This window comes from Crocodylus siamensis, chromosome 5, assembly GCF_052110815.1.
Source record: "Crocodylus siamensis isolate JL-2025a chromosome 5, ASM5211081v1, whole genome shotgun sequence".
Classification (NCBI taxonomy): Eukaryota; Metazoa; Chordata; order Crocodylia; family Crocodylidae; genus Crocodylus; species Crocodylus siamensis.
The window spans coordinates 175403031-175425512 of NC_143399.1; the positions used below are offsets into that span (position 1 = coordinate 175403031).

General features: G+C 40.9%; 1 protein-coding gene across 1 annotated transcript in view; it reads right to left on the minus strand.

Annotated features, from left to right (window-relative positions):
* Positions 1-18893, minus strand: part of CUBN (cubilin) — a 243190-nt gene extending 224297 nt beyond the window's left edge. Inside the window, exons 1-9 of the mRNA XM_090049811.1 lie at positions 18477-18893; positions 18191-18320; positions 17741-17833; positions 16112-16150; positions 15400-15501; positions 13084-13187; positions 4557-4683; positions 2338-2506; positions 1584-1715 (exon numbers count right to left, since the gene is read on the minus strand). Coding sequence (XP_089905937.1) covers positions 1584-1715; positions 2338-2506; positions 4557-4683; positions 13084-13187; positions 15400-15501; positions 16112-16150; positions 17741-17833; positions 18191-18320; positions 18477-18586 — 1006 coding nt within the window. The 5' untranslated portion in view covers positions 18587-18893. The remainder of the gene's footprint in view (positions 1-1583; positions 1716-2337; positions 2507-4556; positions 4684-13083; positions 13188-15399; positions 15502-16111; positions 16151-17740; positions 17834-18190; positions 18321-18476) is intronic.
* Between the last annotated feature and the right edge of the window lie 3589 nt (positions 18894-22482).

The following is a 22482-nucleotide window of genomic DNA, read 5'->3' on the forward strand; positions in this document are numbered from 1 at the left end:
ACTTGCCACACCAGGCAGTGTTTGCTGCTGCCACCCGCCCAGAGCTCGCATGCTGGGCAGCCCAGAAGCAGGGGTGGCAAACACTGCCCAGCGCGGCAAGTGGCGGGGCCGCAGCTGCTGCCACCATGGCGCATCCCTGACAGGCAATCCCAGAGCCAGCATGGGGCCCAGGCTGGCAGCGGGGGTGGGTTACAAGCTGGTGCTTAGCGCAGGAAAAGTGGCCCCTCCCCTGCCCCATGGCTGGCGCCCTGTGCTGCAGCTGCTCGAAGCCTGCATGGGGCTGCCTGTGCCTGCTCAGGACAGCCCCGCCCAGGCTGCAAGCAGCTGCAGCAGGGAGCACAGGTCATGGAGTGGGGGAGGGGCCGCTTTTCCCCACACACAGCACCAGCTCATCCCCTACTGGGTAGCAGGGGATCAGGGCTGCATGCTTTCCCCCGCCTGTACTGTGGGGCTGGGAGGCACTGGGAGTGAGCGTGTACACAGGACCCACACCAGTGTCCCAGGGCTAGTGCTGGCGGGGTCCAGAGCAGGGCTGCAGGGGTACAGGGTCCCAGCTGGCAGGGGCTTTATAGAGCCAGGCCAGTGCCCCCATCTCCCTGCTGGTGCAACCCAGCCTGGCTCCACAAACCCCTGCCAGCCTGTGCTCTGCTCTGGGCCCTGCTGGTGCTGGCCCTGAGACATTGGTCCCAAGAAACTAGGATATTGGTCCCAAGATGGTGACCAGGGGATGGGGCACCTGTCAAGGGGTGGGGCTACCTATATAGCCCTTGATAGCTTGCCAAAACTGGGTAAGCAGCCCTCCGGCTGAAATAATTGCCTGCCCCTCCTATGAACCAATTACGGTCAGATGCATCAGATCAAAACATAAGCTAGAGTTTGTTTCCATTGAAATGATTCCATCCAGTTAGAAACATTTTTTTCAATTTTTTTTTTACTACTTCTATAAAGTTGCAGTACTTCTCATAAAGCACTTTAAAATATGCAAACACATTATACAGACTCTGATCAACACGTCTACTGTTCTATTTACTTTATGCCTGGAAATGTGCTGATTTGGGAATCAATTCTAGTGCAATAAGTAATTAGTCTTTTAAAGAACAGCAATACTTCTGGTTTCTGACACACAGGATGCATTTTTAATTAACATAAAAAATATAATTACTATCATAATTATACAATTACTGCCTGCCAATTAATTACCTTTCTTTAGAAAAAGGAGTCCTCTAGCAAATCAGAAGACTAATGTTTTGAATGTTTTGCTAGCTATGTCTTGCTGGTTTGAAGTAAGTAATTTACATCATTTTAGAAGAGCCATAATCAGAAACCCACACTACAAAATGTTCATCACTAAGCTTTCCTAAAATTTAAGGCAGCTTTAGTTTATGTTGACTACAAATACTATATTAAAACAAAATACAATTGATTTTGATAATACAACCCACCTCTATATAAATCAAATTACAGTATCTTAGGACTCTAATAGTCCTGTCTTATTATGCAGTATGCTAAAACGTACAGAATCTTCATGATTTAAGAAAACTAATCTTGCAGAAGATTAACAGGAAATAAGTACACTGTTTTACCTGGTGGGCAAAGACCACAGTGGAATGATCCCATAGTGTTAATACAATGAACCATTGGTACTATTGAACAACCGCCATTCTCCCTTTCACATTCATTAATATCTTGGCAACTGTAGCCATTTCCTTGCCAACCTATAAAGACAGAGTATAAAGCCATAAAATGGAAAAAAAAACATATGACAACCCTTCTCCTATCTTTGATAAGAGATTTTCTGCCTTTCCAAGTATAACAAAACATTATTTTTGAGTGCCCTTAAGACAAGGTAGAGGACTCAGATGGTTCCTCCTGTGGTTTATTAGGTTTAAAAGCTGAAATGTAGTCTAGGCTTTATAATAATTTAGGCTGTGTGGTATGAAAGAAAACCTTCCAACTGAACACACCCTGTTCAGAGTCAAGAATCAAACACATTTTTATCTACATACTAGAAAATACAGATTTACTGTAAAAATGGTACAAAGGTTTGTTCTATACTTAATATTGAAAATTCCAAATTTCTGTAATCCTAGTTTGTACAAGATACCTAAATTATTTAGGCAAGTGTGATCCAAAAAGGGGACTTATAAATTCAAGATGTTGCAGCCAGAAGGGACCAATAAATTGTTTAGACTTACTCCTTGTGTAATAGATGTCAAAGTGTCTAATATAATGCTTATATAATACAAGTCAAAGCTCCTGACTCTTCTCAAGTAATAACATCAGTCAATATTACCAATGCTTCCCCTTGATGGCTGAAAACACAGAAGGCTATGATACCTGTGGGACAAGGCCCGCAATAGTAAGATCCTGGAGTATTGTAGCACCGAACAGGAGGATTCTGCGAACATGGGGGATTAGGAAGACTGCATTCATCTATATCAGCACGGCAGGCAGAACTGCCTGGTGGAGACATCCAACCGGCCTCACAGATACAGTGGTATTTTGGCTGTGAACATCATATATAATGTTATAAATTGTGAAACTTAGTACAAATCAAACAAAAGAAGTTGTTTAAGCTTAGGCAAATTACAAAACAAGTCTCGAAGTATCATGTGATTTTGTCTTTGCATGGGTTAAGTCAGTGGGGTAACTTTCCCAATCTATTTCTCCCTTTGAGACTGAATCTGTAAGGTATTCCAGTAACAATAGCCTGAATAATTTTTTTCAGTAGGTAAAAGAAATCTGCAATTTACCAAAATATACCAGAGAAAATGAACAGCAATTGTAAACTCTACCTAAACATAGTCAAAAGCAATCAGCTTGTTTTCCATTTAAGGAAAAGAGACTATACGAAATCAATTGGTGCCTCTCTTTAAACAACCTGCTCAGTAATCTGTGTTATGGAAAACCAGAAATAATTAAAATCCAAATACATATTTTCTTTAAGGGCTACTGGAAAATGTACTAGTGTTCAGACATTCAGAATGAATTGCACCACAATAAAAACAGATAAATAATCAGAGTGGCAGCCTGTCCCTGAACTTCTTTTTGAAAGGCAGCAGGCAGGACAGCATGGCACCTCAGAGACTAACTCAGTCAGAAAAACACAAACCTTGGTAGGCAACATGCTACTTTGTCAGATGCTATGCAGTGAATGAATGAGTTAGTCCCCCAGGGTACCTGCACACATGCCAGGAGGCTCCTCCAACATGCTGTAATTACAGTGTGTCAAAGCAGACTCGATTAAGCAAGTTTGTTGGAGCATGGTAATTATTGCACTCCAGCCAGCCTCCACGTCTCATGCATCAGGGTCCCCGTGCTTCAAAATAGCAGTGGAGACACTTTATCTAAAGTTCATTTGATTAGCTTTAGATAAAGCAGCCCTACCACCATTTTGAAGTTCAGGGACCCTGATACACAAGACATGCCAGGTGCTTTAATTAGAGTGGCTTGAAGAGCCGCTCTAATTAACATGCCCCCCCTTCCCACCCCCAGTGCACATGTAAAAGCACCCTAAGGTGCCACTTTTCTCTGCCTTCTACCTGACTTCAGATTAACATGGCTAACTTCATTCCCCATATGGCCTCTCTGCAAGGAGGTAAGTATTGTAATAATTTTTTTTTTTAAATGAGGTGCTGCTCAATTCACAAAAGGTACGGAGGGGTGGTTGGAGTCTAATGAGGTATGCTCTGAGTCTAAAAAAGTGGAGAGCCACTGGAATATAGGCCATATCTAATAAAAATTTTAAATATTCAAATAAATGTGTCATCTTCTCACCTGCTTAAGGATATACAGTAACAATGGGGCTGATACTGTGGACAAATACGGGGACAAATACATCTCAGGAGGTGCTAAAAACTCTCAAATCTTTCTTTTATGAATGAGAATAGACCCTAATCCCAACACCATGCAGCAACCAATATTTGGTCATTTTATATTTTAGTATTTGCTTTCTGTCCCTAGCTGACCTTTAGGGTGTGTATAATCATTCGTCACGCCCAGTCTACATTCACACCATTTGGTTTAAACTGCATAAATGTGGACCAGAAGCAGTGCATGCAGCCATTTGCCACTCTCAGGAACAATGGGGGGAAACCTGTGTAAGTAACTTTGGGTGGGGGAGGGGCAGGCGGTATTGGGGACACTAATAGGTTTGCAAGGGGGTTGGCAGGTCTGTGGGGGTGCCTGGCCAGGGGATGGTGAGAGGGGGTTAAAAAATAGCCCATTCAGGGTCATGGGGGTGGGAACAGTATAACCCTGGAGCCCAGGAAAATGGCTGGGCTTTCTTAGCTCTAGGGCTGTACTGCAAATGCATTTGCAAGATTGGCTTAACCCAGTCTCTATCTAAGTTGGTGCACCTACTCAAGTGCACTAATTTAGACTGGGCATGCTATTCTTTCCGGGATTTCAGGCCCCTGAATGGCAGGGCATTTAGATCAACTTAACCCTGGGTAGATTGATCTAAATGTAACATTTGTATGTATCCTCAGAATATGGTTCATTGGAATACATTTATATAATACGTTGTATGTAGAGATTCATATTTTATGTCTTACCTCACTGGGCTGCTTTCTGTCTGCATCTATGCAGACACCATGCTCACAGAGATTCTGAGATCCCCCTTGGCAGTCATCAAATTTTGAGGTACAATGAGGCCCATAGGTTTCTGGGGTACAGATGCAGCTAAGGATGAAAACACAGAGCAGTGCTGTAGTGTTTACTATCTTAGATAGTTATATGGTATAATTGTCATGGTAAAATAGCATTTCTCAGTCTTTCATATCTTTAAGAACACCTTGGTAAAAATGGAGACCTAAGGTAAAAAGTAGCTAAATTCACAAAGAAACGTATCACACAATGCCAAGTATTGCAACACCTACTTTTTAGATAGCTGTTCCAATGGGAGAACCCATAGCAGCTAGGGCCAGACTGGTAAACAACGTAGGCCTCTAATATAGGACTGATGATGATGATGGGTGATCACTCGTGAAGAAGTAAGATTGTCTTTCAAGGATCTTAATAGTGAGTCCGCAGGTGGCTCCATAGCCCAATTCTAGATCCACATGTCTTGTCACAGTGAGAACAGGTGTTTCCAGAAGGGATGGGCACTGTGCTGCTGTGCTGGATGTTCTCGTGTTCTTTTCACCTGTTCCTCTTTTCCTCTTCTGTCTGTTGACAAGCTGTTTCAAAGTGTTGAGATCCCTCCCAAAGAGTCTTCTTTCATTTTGGTCGGTTCTGAGCAAGGGTCTCCCAAGTGTTCACATTGATGTTATACCTCTTCATGTTTGCCTTCAGGGTGTCTTTGAAGCACTTTCTTTGCCCTCTGCTACTTCACTGATCTTCTTTCAACTGTGAGAAAAAGATTCTCTGTGTGGGAGTCAGGAAAGTGAACAACATGACCTGTCCAGCGAAGTTGGTTTGGGATGATCATGGCCTTAATGCTGTTGTAATTTGCTTCGGTCAAGGCGCTGATGTTTGTGCATCTATCCTCTCAGTTAATCCAAAGGATCTTGTGAAGGCACCATTGGTGGTACTTTTCCAAGCTCTTGTGATGTCTTCTGTATGTGGTCCAAGTTTCTGAGCCATACAGCAAAATTTGAATGACAAACGTCCAAAGGCCGCACTTACACATTTCAAGCGGTGTTGTATTTCTACGTTGATGTCTGATATCTTCCAAGATAGGCAAAGTTTTTGGCAAGTCGGAGACAGAGTCATGAAGCATTCATTAACACCGATTGGGAGTTCTGAGAGTAGGTTCATAAGTTCATTTTTGATGGCAAAACTAACTCCACGTGTCCTTGACTTCTTCTGATCCTCCTCTCCAGAAGAAGGTGTAACCCACACTTTCTTCTTTCAGATGTCCTTCTCCAGCATGTTGAGTTTCAGATAGGGCAGCAATGTCAATGTTGAACTTCCTCAGTTCACAAGAGACTATTGCTGTCCTTCACTTGGGGCAATCACTATTTGCATAGTCCATTAAGGTTTGTACATTCCAGGTTCCAAAAATCATTTTTGTTTCTTTGTGACTGCATAGAGGTGATCCCACTGAATGCAGTTATCCAGTCAGGAACTGATCGAGACAGACTATGTTTGGGGCAACTTTTCTAGCCCCCTCCCCACGCGAGGTGATCAGAGTGGATTCTAAATAGGAATGCTCAGTCATGGGTGCAGCTGCCGACCTGCTCTTACTGCCTCTGTCCTCAAACAAGACAACTGAAGCAAACACCCACCACCTATATGCTGGTCCATGACTAGGAACTTCCAGATCTCACAGTCCTGTCCCTGTTGCCACTCAGTGATCACCGTAGGACTTTCCTGTTTGTGCATATGAGATGTTTAATTCCCATAAGGAAGATACCTATGCGTGACTTCTTTTAACATGAGGATGTTGTCACACACCAAAAAATACATGGTCCTTGACAGATAGGGATGTAAATCCAATGGTATGGAAGCCAAGACAATTAGAAACACTTGATCTGCTGCAACCCTCATTCACCTTCACAGCCACTGAAAAGGGGGGTACGCTTTTCTTCCGCCTGGTCTGCCATTGAGGGTCTTCTTGGACTACAGCTGAATTAGGTAACAAAGTACAAAACTGTGTACTTGAAAACTTCTGCTCTGCTTCCATTTGTACGTAAAGGTGCCTAACTTCCATGGGTGTTTTTTACCTTAAAGTTTCTCAGAAACAGAGAGATCTCCCTCAAGGCATGCTTACACCTCAGTCTTGATAGGACTCACCAGCCTGGTTTCTATTTTATGAATTAACCTGGTCAGGATCCATAAAATAGGCATTTCACTATGCGTCTCCGCTATGGGACTTAATCCTGAAGGCACCCTCTGTTCATGTCTAACTCACTCTGACTGGATTCTGCACAAAAATGCATTGATATCTGTCATAAGAATATAAGAATTGCCATTTACTGGGTCAGACCATAGGTCCATCTTACCCAGTATCCTGTCACAGGGTACATCTACATGTGAATTAATGTGAAGCAAAAAACTCAGGAGCACTTTGAGACAGAGTAAATTGCTCCCAGGTATAGTGTCTACATGTGCACCTGGGAAAGCAGCAATTTAAGCTGAGGCAGAGCAGGCCCCCAGCTCACTGGGCTGACCAGGTGCAATTTACTCCCACGGTCAGCATTTACATGTGCTCTTCAGCACAGTAAATTACTCCATCATAAAATAGTACTGTCCCCAACTTTGCTACAGAGCTAATTAGTCTACTCTGCAGTGAGCTGCGTGTTTAGAAGCACCCACACAGTGACAGACAGTGGACACTGAAAGGGACAGTGAACTGGGTATGACCATTAGATCTGTGCAAAGCTTCGGATCGCGATTTGGATTCGGACATGATCTGGGAGATTCAGAGGCCGAATCTACAAGCCCAGATTGAATCACTAGAAGCTTTAGGCTTTCTGAATTTATTTGGAGCTTCTGAATATATTTGGAAAAGATTCGGAAAAGATTCGGCAATTTGGCGATAGGGTATAATGGGGAAATCAATGAAATATCTGTAACTGTTGTTTTTTGGCTGATTTGCATGAAACTTGCAGGGATGGTAGCTCTTGCTGAGGGCATAAAGTCTACCAAGTTTCAAGATGATAGGTACAGGAGTTCCTGAGAAACTGGACCTCAAATGCCTAAAAGCAAAACTCATGTTATGCATGTGTGTTAAGCCACAGTGGAGTAAAAACTGCAGGGATGGTAGCTCCTGCTGAGGCCACAAAGCCTGCCAAGTTTCAATAAGATAGGTGTAGGGGTTTCTGGGACAGTGCACCTCAAGATGCTGACAAGCAAACTTGTGTCACCTGTGTGTGTTAAGCCACAGTGGGATGAAATGGACTCAGTGTAGATTAGACAGGGGAATTCTGATGCACAGCGACCTGCCAGACATCTGACTCGCGAGGTACCTCTGCACTTTTACCTGCGCTGCTACATCTCCCTTCCCCCCACCCACCCCAACCTGTCCCTCACCTACTGATGCCTCCATTTCTATTTTCACTGACTGGCTTTCTTGCCTGCATTGCATGCTAGGCCAGACTCTGGCTACTTTACTATTCCTTCCATCCAGGCTCAGGAGACACCCCAACTGCAGGTACATCCTCAGCCTGACAAAGGGTTTTTCAACCTGAAAGCTTCCTAAGATACATTTTTCTAACTATTTTGTTTTTTTTCATAATAAACATATAAACATAAAAAGCACAAGATAAGCCATCACATGCCACAAGAAACATATATCCAACACAACATCTTTACTTCTTGCTGTCAATTCCTTTATAAAAAGAAAGGCTCTGTGACAGCTCCGTCTGGGTACCTGTGATGCTGCTGGTACTACTGATGTTGAGCCAGCTAAGTTATTTTGACCTGCTGTCATTTACACTGGTGGACTAGACCGAGGCTGTAGGGGAGGAAACCTCATGGGGGCACACTGCCATGTTATGCAGAGGCCCCAGTGCCAGAAAGGGCACACCTGAACACACACGCAGTCCCACAAGCACCCATGTCACAGGTTTTGCCTGCCTGCAGCCAGAAGTACAGGGCCCCAGAACCCAGACTCCCCATGCACCTATCTCTTTGACAGCTGGCAGGCATTGTGGCTGCAGCAGAGGTACCACCCCTGCAGTTCTCACCCCGCTGTGCCTTAACACACACAAACACACACACAGTGTCACCCGTGTCATGAATTTTGCTTGTCAGCAGTTTGTGGTGCAGTTTTCCTGAAACCCCTGCACCTATCTCCTTGAAACTTGGCAGGCTTTGTGGCCTTAGCAAGAGCTACCATCCATGCAGCTTCAGCCTGCTGTGGCTTAACACACACACGACATGAGTTTTGCTTTCAGAATTTTGAGGTGCAGTTTCCCAGAAACCCCTGCATCTATCACCTTGAAGCTTGGTAGGCTTCATGCCCTTTGCAGGGGCTACCTTCCCAGCAAGTTTCATCCAAATCAGCCAAAAAATAACAAAGTTATAGATATTTCATTGATTCCCCATTATATCCTATGGATGAATCTCCGAATCACCAAATCTTTTCTGAATTGATTTAGACAAATCGATTCGGAAAAGCTATTCAGATCTCCTAATAGAATCAGCCGAATTTGAATCAGCCAAATCTGAATCCGAATCAAATAGTTGCCTATTTGCATAGGCCTAACGACCAGGGATTTTTCCATTGTTCCTCTCTAACTTGCAGCCTCCAGCATTTAAGAACTAGTAAGTTCTAAATCAGAGGCCGTATCCCTAACTCCCACAGTCAATAGCTACTGATGCCTCTTTCCCCCAAGAAATTATGCAATCCTTTTTTGAATCTAGCTGGACTGTCAGCTTCTACAACATCTAGTAGCAATGAGTTCCATACTTCAGTGATATGCTGTGTGAAAAAAACCTACTTTTGTTAGCTTTCAACTGACTACCAGTTTCATTTTATGACTGACACTCAGTTCTTGTTTTGTGGGAGAGAGTAAATAATAACTTTTTCTTATTTACTTTCCCTTCACTATTTAGGATTTTGTAAACTCTTATCATGTCCCGCTTCGAGCATCTCTTTTCTAAACTGATGGGCCTAGCCTCTTTAGTCTCTCCTCCTATGGAAGCCCCACCATAACACTAATCATCCTTGTTGCCCTTCATTAGATCTTCTTTAATTCTTCTATAACCACTTTCTATATTTATGTCACTTTCTTTTAATCCATAACTGCTACATGGGAGATGGTCATAACAGTGATGCTTTCACCTCTCCTTTTATCCACTAGCTCAGTGGCTAAAAACTGCCATGACTGCTAGGCTATAGGTTTGTTACCTTCAATTTAACCTGTAGTTAGGAGTGAGATAAATTGATCAATGAGACCGTTTCAGTCAAACTCAAAAGCTTTATTAGGATACGTAATAGCAATGATTTATTGATACTAATAAAGACAATCTTTATTATGCAGCCTGAGATTCAGGAAGAACAGGTCTGCCGGCCAGGCATCTCTGCTTTCCTGGGGATTCTCACTGAGTTGTTTTGTTTTGTTTTTTGCTGGGCTTTGGGAAAGGTTCAATGTGTTGCTTGCCCCATGCCCAATATTTATAGTGGTTGATTTGACATGCTAATCATTGATCTATGGTTGGTCTTATTTTAGTTTCTTTGTTTCACTGGAACTTTTGGACCTGGATAGAACCAGATCTTAGTGGGTCAAGGGATCACTTTAGCTAAGGCTCTTATTTTTAGGTCATCTGACCTCAGTCTGTTTATCATCTGTTAATCTTTACTTTAATCAAGATCTTGTTAATCAATTAACATTTATATTGTTGAGATAGCAGAAGGACAGATTTCTTATCTCTTATTATGCCTTGCTCTTTGGCCTTGATCAGTTATTTACTAACTGTGGCCTATGGGCTGACAAGGCTACTTTGCTCTTTCCATCCTCAAGGCTGCCTTTGTATCTATAGTCATTTGAATATGTTAGCAAGAATATATTTATCATAACAAAATAACTATTAATACATTTGGTCACTTTAATTATTAACATTTTAGGATGCAATTATAATGCAAAGTATTTAGGATATAGGCCCTTGGTTATTTCTACAGCCTTGGCTCAAGTTCCCTAAAATTGGCCAAGCCTGACATCCACACTTCCCCTGCAATTTGGTTATGCTTTGAATTGCATATGTTTGAGCAAATTATAGTGCTGTTTGTCATCCATAGCTAATGTTGCACAGGCCTATGCACGATTTACAAGTTATTCTGAGTGAAGGCCAGGATGTGGTTGATTTGGACTTTGTGGTGCCCACTGATGAACTAATAATATCTCTGTCTCTGGGTCACATGTTCAGTTGGAAAGCAAGCTTGATAAACTATTTGCAGATTGCTGAACACTGACTATGTTGAGCTGGCACTAATTAACTTAGGTTTAAAGCTGGGATACTTTAATACTTAACAAGAATCTGTGCCAAAAATATTCTAGTTCACATGTTAAGACTGTCCTAACATATTAACACCATTTCATGTTCCTCAAGCACATATGGAGAAACAAAATGACAAACTGAAAAACCAAACCAAACTAAAATGCTGATTCTTAAAAAAAAGACTTGATAGACTTTAAAGACACTGAGGTGCATTTCCATACTTCAAGTCCTGCTCCAAAGGACAGATCAAAATCAAGGCTAACAAAAAACTCAGAAAGGTTATTCCAGAGAGCTAGAAATCATCACTGTATTCAAGATATTCTAGTAAAAAATTAATTCATCACCCATTTGAAGTTGCTAACAGCAGAAATTCTTAAAAAGGAGGTCATGCTCTATGTAGTTTCAAATGAGTAATAAAACACATCATGTTCTTCTGCTACTGAATAGGATGCTGAGTTTTTTTCTTCTTCTTTGAAGTTACTTTTCACTGAATTCCTGATCATTTATAAAAAAGTGAATAAATAAATCATAAAACTGTCCTCACTAGGTATGGAAGAGTGGACTAGGATGGGAGGAGGAATGGAAAGGAAACAGGAAGATATGGAGCAGGAGAGCCTTGTTTGACAAGAACATCAAAGGAACGTATATACCTTTTGGCCTGGTATATAGGTACTGTTCATTTTTTTCCAGTACTGATTTGACACAAGGGGGGGACAGAAGAGACACTGAGGTCATCTCTTGGAAGCTGCCCTTCAGGAAACGACCACTTAAACATGAGAGGGAAATGGAAATGGGGACCATGTTATATCTTTTATTTCAGTAGCGCATCTATGGTGCTGATAGAAAGGTCGCAGTTATTTAAGTTACTTTAGGTTTAGCTTGTTTTACACACTGTCTGACAAGATGGACAGCTACAAGCATGATGAAAACTTGTCTTTTAAAATCAAAATAAAGCTGACAGATTACCAGCCCAACCCCTGCCACCCATAAATAGTACTTGAACTGGGAGAAGAAGCACTGTGAAGGGATATTCTTCCTAAAAACTTCTTTAAAGCAGTGACATGCCAAATAAATATTTGTGGGGGCTAAGATTCTTAGGTTGAAGCTGTGAACAAAATGCTTTGGAGAAAGCTCTGGCATGCCGTCCAGCCTGTTTGTTCCCTTCTCACAGGAAGAGCTTTGTATTACATCTGAATGTTATGTATTTGCCAACTTATTTGCCACTATGAAAACATGCAGAAGAATTTTCAGACAAGCCTTCCCCAGTAAACAAGAGGGTGTGCTCAAAGGAACTGAACAAGGGCTGTCATTACAACAGGCCTGAACAGCACTAACATACCAATTAAAGAAGGGGAGGTGACATGGACCCCACTTCTATCTAATTTGTTGAACTGGGTAAATCTCTGAACGGTAAGACCCACACTCTGGAACTGCATGCATCTCCCATACATTGTCAGTGGGAGATACCATTTCTGCTCAGTTTCTGTGTACACAAACAATTGTGTATTACTTGTTGTCTGACTTCCGTCTCAGTAGTGGCTGCTTTTGTGTGGTGGGTGCAGATGTTCCTTTAGGTCTGTATTGTGCTGTTATGAATATTGCTGCCCTAAAATGCACATTAAGACTTAAGCTTCCCTGGGGAAAAATACCTTTTTCTCCTCACTTTCTTTTTGCTACAGGAGATGATAATGTGATGTAATGACACACAAATTACAGCACTTATGGTTGGCATATTAGGACCAAGGGGTATGAAGCAGAGGCTCTAGTAGTGATCTATCTCACCTTCCCACTTGAGAGAGAAACCAAGATACCACCCAGTTCTCCCTCTCTCCCTGGACCCAAGATCTGGATAAACTAGACTACCGTGAAAGATTAAGGTGTTCCTCCCAAGCCCCCTCCCACCTCCCCCCTACTCCATAGGTATAAAGCTCAGACTACATTCTAGCTGTGAAGGAGACGTGATTCCCTTGACTCAAAACAGGCAAAATTGCCAGTGACTTTGATGAACATTTTTTCTGTGCCAGGACTTACCCCATGATTTATCAAGCATGTTGTGATCACTCTGAGGCAAAGGTGCTACAGTATACTGATATGTATTGTTATTTCCCATATTGTTACTGGGTTGGCAGTAAATGACAAAAAATGCCAGAGGATTCTAATAATGATTTTTTTTTATGTAAGGACATTAAAATATACCTGTAACTGCCTGGTGTGTTCACACATGTAGCTCCATTCTGGCAACCTAGTGCTGTTCCAGCATAAATCTGACATTCATTAACATCAACTGAACAGAGTGGGCCCTGAAATGTAATAGAAATCCAGTTTATTTACCAAATAGCAGAGAAAGAAAAGCTGTTCAATGGAGCAGTTATTTGATATAAACTTTAAAAAAGTATACAAACCACAGGCTGCTGTCTACATAACTTCCCTTAGGAAACATTGCTGTTTTCGGGTTTGTTTCCTTGACCCGCTAATCAATCAAAGAACGGTGTAAAATCTTTCAGATGTTCATACACAGAATATGGATAACATAACGTCATCATCCTTATGGTGGCTAGAAACTTTTTGGAAAAATACTTTTTCACTGAAATATGCCATTTTTATGAAATTGAAACATGCTATGAAAACAGAACAAATTAAATGAGTGTTTTGATGGGATCTTAGGTCTGGGGTGAACAAGACAGGAGAGAGAAAGAAAAAATCAATTTCAATCTAATGTGAATACAAACTAGTTTTGAATAAACTTGTTGTTTTCTGGTTTACTTTGATTACTAACCCAGGGAGGTTGCTTATCAAATGCTTTACAACAGAGGATGTATTTTGGTGTATTCCCTTCACCAGTGGAGAAGCATAAAGGGAATCTCATGAAAAATAACTCACTAAATAGAAGAGATGCTGTAAGTACCGACTGACATGCACAACCAGCCATCTTTTCTTTCTACAGGCTAGGCTGGGATTTGGCCTACAAATACCTGTATAGAGCCGTGGTTCTCAAACTTTTTTTTCATAGACCGCTTGAAAATTTTTAAGGGTCTCGATGGACCACTTAATAAACTTGTTTTTGTTCTACAAATCAAAGCACACAACTCATATTTAAATTCCAGTAGTCTTACCTTACATGTACAGATATTCACAATTGTTCTGCAACCTTTCTGTGGATCACCTGAATGGAGCTCGTGGATCAGTGGTGGTCCACAGACCACAGTTTGAGAACTTCTGGTATAGAGTATAGGGACTAAAAAGCTCTACCACACCCTGCTAGAGCCCTGTATAGATTATCTGGCCCTTAGTTCTGGAAACACATGCCAATTTACTTCATAGGTTCATAGATTGTAAGGCTGGAAGGGACCTCAGAAGATCATTGGGTCCATCCCCCTGCACCAAGCAGGAAAGATAGCTGGGGGTCAGGTGACCCCAGCAAGGTGACTGTCTAATCTCCTCTGAAAGATTTCCAAGGTACGTGATTGCACCACCTCTGGAGGGAGCTTATTCCACAGTCTGGACATCCTAGCTGTGAAGAAGTTTTTCCTAATGTTGAGCCTGAATCAATCTTCTGGAAGTTTGTGGCCATTACTCCTGGTTTTCCCCTCGGGTGCCCTGGAGAACAGTTGCTCACCAAGCCCATGATGTACTCCCCTAGTGTGGTGGTAAGCTGCTACCAACTCCCCTTTCAGCCTTCTTAACCTCAGACTGAAGAGTCCCAGATCCCTCCGCCTTTCCTCATATGGCTTGCCTTTTAAGACTTAACATATACGGGTGGCTCTTTTCTGGACTCTCTCAAACTTGTCTGTGTCCTTGTTAAAGTGTGGTGCCCAGAACTGGATGCAGTACTCCAGCTGTGGTTGCACCAGTGCCGACCAGAGCAGAAGAATCACCTCCTTGGCTTTGCTGGAGATGCAGAGTATTATTTGCCCTAGTGGTTACAGCATCACACTGCCAGCTCATATTCATACTGTGGTCTGTTATTATTCCCAGGTCCCTTTAATTCATGGTGCTGGTCAGTTTGGTGCTGCTAAGCCTGTAGGTGTGCGGGGGATTGTTTGTCCCCAGGTAAAGCACAACTTGCCAACCTATCTAGGTCCACCTGTATCTGTAACCTATCTTCAAGCATGACCATACTCCCCCATAACTTGGTGATGTCCACAAACTTGGCCAGTGAGCTCTTCACCCCCACATCCAAATTGTTAACTTTGTTCACTCCCAGAGCCAATAAAGGGGAAATAAGCAAATTCTCTGATAATGTAAATTACCAAAGCTCCAATTACTTCAGTAGAGCATCAGCAACAGAAAAGGCAAGGCTCAAGATGTTTGTAGTGGCTCTACTCTGTGAGAGGAAACTTGTTATAGCTATAATGCACTTGCATATACCAACTGCTGAGCCTGCTATTAGCTTCAGCTAATTGACATATTATCTTCCATCTTGAAATGATGTGCTGCAGTATCTCAGACTAACACTGACTCATTATTGCCATCATATATGTTGAATATACTCAAGGAGTTTGAAAGACTCACCTGCCAGTTACTGGGACAAAGACAAAAGAAGGCATCCAGAAGGTTTAGGCAGGTTCCAGAATTCTGACAGGGGTTGCTACTACAAGCTTTTCTCTGGACAGCCTACAACAAGGACAACAAATAATAAATCAAATCAGTTTCCTGGCTACACACAGCTTTGCTAGCTTGTTTTTTAAAAACTAGTGCATTTGTTTTCACACTTTCTGCACTATATTACTAATCATGTAATAGTATGTATGTGATTGGGCAATTCTCAATTCTCAATTACCTGTATTGGTCAAGCACCCTTTTTTTTTTCTCAGTACCGATGAATATTCATTTCTTACATGAGTGACAACTGTATTTTTGTCCCTAGGACTTCATCAGAAATTGTTTAGCTGAAATTAAATGTTTTAATATAACAAAACTTGTTGCCCAATTTGAAGACCCAAGTTTTGGAATGGACAGAGCAGTAGAGGGGCTGATTCTTTTCCTGGTATCTAGTTGCTATTTGTATTTCTATAATTCTATTTTGGTTAAAGTGGAAAGCTTATTTTTTAGAAAAGGCATTTCACATCAGCTACAAAATGCAGCTACTCCATGTGTGTCATTTTTCTATTGGAAAGGCTATAATGAGATGAATTAATCCATCTCATTATATTAATCCTTGCAGTCCTCTTGGTTCTTTTTTTAAAAAAAACAAAACCGTTGAGTTCCTGCTACAAGTTCTCACCTGCTCCAAGCTTTGAAGTCTGCCCTCAAGATTCATAATCTGTAACAAAAATACAAATATTAGTGTGCCTGGGATTAGTGTGATCGCATTTGTACATGCCTTGGCTTGACCAGGTGTATCTACACAGGTGCTAGACTGTGGAGTAGACTAATTAGCTCCATAGTAAAGTGCCACCATCTACACATGAGCCTATATTAGGGCACAGCAAACTGACTCCTCCGGTAAGATAGTACTTAATGGGGACAGTACTATCTTACGTCAGAGTAATTTACTGAACTGAAATTCATGTGTAGACATTGACTGCAGGCATAAATTGTTCCCAGAAAGCCCAGCCAGCCAAAACCCTTCTCTACTTCAGCTCAAATTGTTGCTGTCCTGGGTGCACATGTAGATGCTGTATTTGGGAGCAGTTTACTGCAGCTCAAACTGCTCTGGAATTCTTCCTTCACATTAATTTCACATGTTGGTGAACCCCCTGAGTGCCAGGCACAAACTATTAGATTAAAGTAGAAATGAAATATGAAAAGAAAATAACTAACAGATTTACAATGAGGTCTAAATTCTCCAAGATCCATTCTATTGGCAGTACCTAAATTGTATAGGCTGTTCTGGAAATAATAACAACCTAAATACGATTTATATATCTGGTGACAAAACTAACATCCTGATCCTATAAAGATTTATGCATATACCTTTATGCACCTTATCTTTAAGCCACTGAATGTGCACTGAACATGCACAAATCTTTGTGGGACTAGGATCTAAGAAGGGAGTTAACTGTCTACAGTTATATACAGAACAACAGCATTTTAATAAACTCTGTTTATAACAATCCCAAGGCCAGGAATTAATTAGCATGATTCAGCAAATGGACACTTTTATAGTAAACACCCTTTTTCAATGGACTTTTTTCCTATTCCCATAGAGGTTTGTTATAATGCGGTTGTATTGTAAAAGGCAGGAACAGAAAAAAAGGCAAAGATGTACACTACAAGACGGCAAGCTACAACTATAAAAAAATGAATGAAATTGAATAAAGGGGTATGAGGGATAAATAGTTTCCCTGTCGTGAAGTCTCTTGCACTGTGGAATATTTTCCTAAAGGAAATTATGGAAATTTCATAACCTGAGTCATTTACAGCCGACCTGAACAAAGGATTCTATAGCTCAATGCACAGAAAACACCTGCATTTGCAGAGGATGGGGTGCATCTCTAGTGTTTTGCATCTTTAGTTTATGGAGTCAAATGACTCCACAGATGAAACACTTTATCTATGCAGCACTTTATCATTAACAGAGGGTTTCGGTCCTACAATGCTTGAATTCAATGGGATTTTGCTTTGGTAGAAACTGCTGAATTAAGTCCACATAGATAGTAACAAATTAGGGGATTAGGAAAGGAATCACAATAGACAGAGCTTTAATCACCACCTACTGAAATCAGTCAGAATCATTCCATTGGCTTCACAGATACTACACCAATTACTTTGGTTTTAGAAAAGGACTATGGTCCTGAGCCTAAGGAGTTCACAGTAGAAGGCTGTACCTCAAAATATTCAGTCAAAGAAATAAAGGCAAATATGTTGATTTGAAGAACTTAAATATAATGTCATATGACCTGAGACTTACCTTGGAATTCATCAGAATAACCTGGCTGGATACATTTTGAGGGATACCAACACTTCTTTTTAATTCTAGTATCTCATCTTTATTTTTTCTGATCTAAATTAAAAGAAAAAAATAGTTCTAGGCTATTAAAAACAACTCAAAACCAACTTTGACTTTTCAAATGTTTAAGAGACATTTGATTCATACATTAATTTACCATGATAAAAGTCCAATATGATAGTGGTGAGTTATATACTATACACAATGGTATCTTTGAATTATTTTGTAACTACACAATTACTTTACAGGTCTTTAAAGATTTATAATTATAACAATGAAAATCATAGTCAGAAAACCTATTACCGTACTTCACAGAGTTGCCAAGGTATGCTACTGTATCAATTTTAATTAAATTCTTAATGTGCAAGAATAAAGCTGAGTATTTCTCAAGATATAAAGTAAATATACTACCTGACTAAAAAGTTCTGTAAGGTCATCTTCATTAATTTTTATTTTTCCCTGTGATCCAGTTCGAAACTCAATATTTTTAGCAGACCCAGTATGGAACACTAAATGACCCCTCTCTGAGGACATGCGAGGCCTGTTGTATCGAAGAAAAGACAGCATTTAGCTACACATCTATCAAAGATTATGTGAAAGATTAAATGTATTTAAGTCACTCTATTACCATTTCTTGTATTTAAGTTCCACTATGTGAACAAATCTTTTTGCAATTGATACCTGTAATGGTACTTACTGTTCATTATAAACACTCCTTTTGTGCCTCTTCTTTTCATACTGGTTCAATTCACAGCTTAATCCAGAAAGTACAACCAAAAGCAAAGGAAAAGGAGCTGGCCAAAGCATTGTTCACTGCCAATTTCCATGGGTTGAGCAGCGAGTTAAAATGAAACAGCCAAGACTGAACTCTGGTTTTGAGAGCCTCAGTGCACTTTGCTCTTGCAAAATTCACTGCCCAAAGGGTGCCCATTATGGTTTTCTGCCCTAGAATAGATTATAATAGATAATCTTTAACTGAATTGATTTCCCTAATTACTGAAAACGTGCAAGTGATCTAAACCTTAAACAAAAACCTTTCTCTTTTTCCATTCTTCAGGTACTGAGTGGTTAAAAAAGCAGAATTAGCATGATTAAGTCATTACCTCTTTGACCTTTGTTATAATGAAACATTACATGGTGCTAAAATATCTTGAAGTATGCAGTGGATTTTGCAAAGAAACACCTTGCCATGAATTCAAGTTTCACTGCAAGGATTTTACTGAAATGTAAAGATCTGAGCTATCAAGAGGAGACCCAGACAGTTACAAGGAAAATGGCATATAACAGTTAGACTAGCTGCCAAAAGACTGTTTGCATCGAAGTAGAGGTCTCTAACCATTCCTAAAATAACTCCTTGAATAAATAACACAAGTGATCTAACAGCACTACATAACATCAGGAAAATAAATCACAACCAAAAATGGTTATTTTGATGCATGACTGAATCACCACAAGAAAACTAAAAGATCTCTGTGCCCCCATCCTCTCTTCCTCCCATCCCAGACCTAAGTGTCTATTCTGCCCCAATACTAGGGTCTCAGTGTGTTCACTCTGATACACACTTTGTGCCCATTCCTTCCATGCACCTGGTCCTCCCCATTCTGTGTGCTCCCCCTTTTCCCTCATGGCTCTATGGACCTCTATTCTTCTTTTGCCTATGGCTCTTTTTCCCCCATGCTCAAGGTTGTGACACCTCTAGGCTCTCTTTTGCCCAGTCTTTCAGTGTGTTAGATGCAGCTCACACACTAAGCAGCACTTAAAAATCTCATTGCATCCAGAGATATGTCTTCAAAACAGGTATAGAACTTGGCTAACTAACATTTTATTGCTGCTCTATCACATGCATAGATCCTTAGAACAAACGCTCTAATACTCTAGAAACAAAACTTTCTACCCTTTTTATTCTAATTGCTTTGTTTTGGTTTTCTGCATATAAGTGTGCATGTGTGTGTGTAAATATTTTAAACTAAAACCCTGAGTATAATTTATATTGTTTATAAACTACAGTAAAGCCTAAAATATCTGGATTTCTTCCTCAGGTTTAGCAAAGTCACTGAATGAAAATCAGGCTTAACATCAGTAGACATTACTCTCAAAACTGGCTCTGAAATAGCGTGACAGGGATCCATGTACACTCATCTTTCCCACAGCAGATAAACTTGTTTTGTAGATGAAAATACAGGATCAGATCCCCAGCTGGTGTAAATTGCCATACCTCCATTACTCAGGCTTTTGTTTTTCTTCATTTTGCTCTAAAAACTTGCCCTAGAATAGGAAAGTCAGAGCAGTTTCTACTGCTTTAGTTTATCTGCTGATAACTAAAGATTCTGCAGGCCAAACTTTACCTGCAGTGTAATCCTTTTAGAGAATGTCCATGTGTATCTGAAACTGGGAAATATTTTGGTTTTTTTATTGGTGCTCGATCCTGTTTCTTTTCCTGTTGTTTTTTCTGGTTCTTGTAGACTGGCTATGAAGGAGCTATTGGTCAAATGAGCAAATTATATTCATAGCAGCCTGGTTGAATGAACATGTACCGTAAAGACTTTCCTTTACCAGGTCTGCCACATGTTGATACCCCTCAGCCTGGACTTTCAGTGTAGCCCAAACAAATGTTGACATTTATCCAAAACTGTGAGTCCTTGTGCACTGACCCTCCCCCAACAATTCAGTCAAGCCCAAGAAGTAGCCAAGAAGATAAGTGAAAAGCAGTACTCTTTCATTCTTCATCCTCTCATAGTCTCATCCTCTCATAGATGGATGAACTGGAGGAAAGGTGAACTTGACTATGGAGTATGTATATAATGGAAAGGTCTTCTGGGTATTCTAGTCCAAATCCTTGCATAGAGGATTTCTCTCTTCAGTGGATCATCAGGATCTTAGCTAGTAGGGGTTTGCAAAATAGGCCATATTCAATTCAGATTTGGCACAAATTGGGGACAGTGATTTGATCACTGTTCCCGATTCGATTCAGCTAAACCTGAATCTGAAGATTCGATGCTGATTCGGTGAATCAGCAATTCAGCCATAGACACTGCTTTAAAAGTTTTTTTCTACATACCTCGAGGCACCAGGTGTGGCTTGTGAACGCTGTGATGCTGGGGTGGATGAAGCATGCTTCTCATCCTCTTCTGGGTGTGATACTGAATGCACTGGGGATTCCCCCACACTGCCATGGGACGCTCCATCTGCCCGACCATCTCAGCATTCATGAGCCGCCATGTACCTTGAGGCACATAGAAAAAACATTTAAAGCTGTGTGTATGTCTGAATCGCCAAATCTTTCCAAATCTCTCCAAACTGATTTGGAGGGTTCTGATTTGATTCGGAGAGATTAAAGGGTCTCCTGATTTAAGTCATATTCAGAGTTTCAGCCACCTAATCGGGTCGAATCTCTGCCGAATCAAATCAGGGACCGAAGCTTTGCATGGCCCTATTAGCTATCCTACCTCTATACCTCTAGTAAATGCATTTCAGGTCTGCGAACTTTGGAAAACTATAAACATGTTGGGGGGAGAAGAATAAGCCCACAGCTTTAATTTTATTGAAATGCATTTAACTGAGAAATTTTTTTTGGAGGGACAAGGTGGAAAAACAGTAAATAGCTGGCTTAGGAACAGGGACTATCCTTTATAAATAGGGACAGTTGGCATGTGTACTTCCTCTCTGAGCAGATCATTCCATTACCTCATTGGCATTATAGCTGAAAAAATCTCTCTAAAGAGAATAGATTGTTCAGGGACTTGGCAAAAGGACATGCTGCATTTTGCCTCTTGGACCCAGGCCGGATTAGTAGTGCCTGACATATACCACCATTTTGTATGATGCCACAGTGGACTATGTGAAATGAAATGGCAGACTTGATCTACACCCCTGTAGTTGTGTATCCACTCCAAAAAGCTGCTATCATACTCAGCACATATTTGGACACAGGAAGAGACAAAAAATTCAATCTGCACTGAGGCTGAACTATACCATTACTTAGAACGATGATCCTGCTACATCAGAATGGATACCTGTAAGGTAAGTGTGCAGCACTACTATACTTATTTAGTGAGTAAATTGAGGCCATCTCTTTACCTAGATGTCAATCATGATCCTTTGCATAGAATTCAATTATTTTTAATGAAAAAATGATAAAACAGTCCTGATTGTTCTTTATTTACAATCTATAATTTTTTGGGGGGGGGCATGGAAAGGGGGGGAGAATAATCTCTCTTTCTCTTTTTGATGTTATAACTTGACAGTTTGTAAACAATTATAGCTCTATATTGTTGATTTACTCTGATGTAGTACACATTCATTTTCTCTGGCCTCCTGATAGCACTCACCCTTTCTAATCTCATCTTCTCTTCCCTCAGTTTCCTCTAGGGAATCACTTTCCCTAAAAAGTCATCCTTTGATACAAGGATGATAGTCTTCCAGTAGATAGTCATCAGTAAGTCTGGAGATTACTGGAGTGGCCAATCTGAGATCAAATGTAGACATGGCATTCAGTTCTAGGAGGAAGGAGTGGATCTTTGTGCTGCCAGGTCACAGCTCTTTCCTTTGTCTGTCTCACCTATTCACCTGCATAATGAGGCACATTTGTTCAAAATGGCCATTCCCTTTTTGTACTTCATGGTGCCACTGGGGACAATGCAGTACTAAAGTCTCGCAGGTATCAATGTTAATATTGCATTAAGCAGTATAGTAACTTTTAAAAG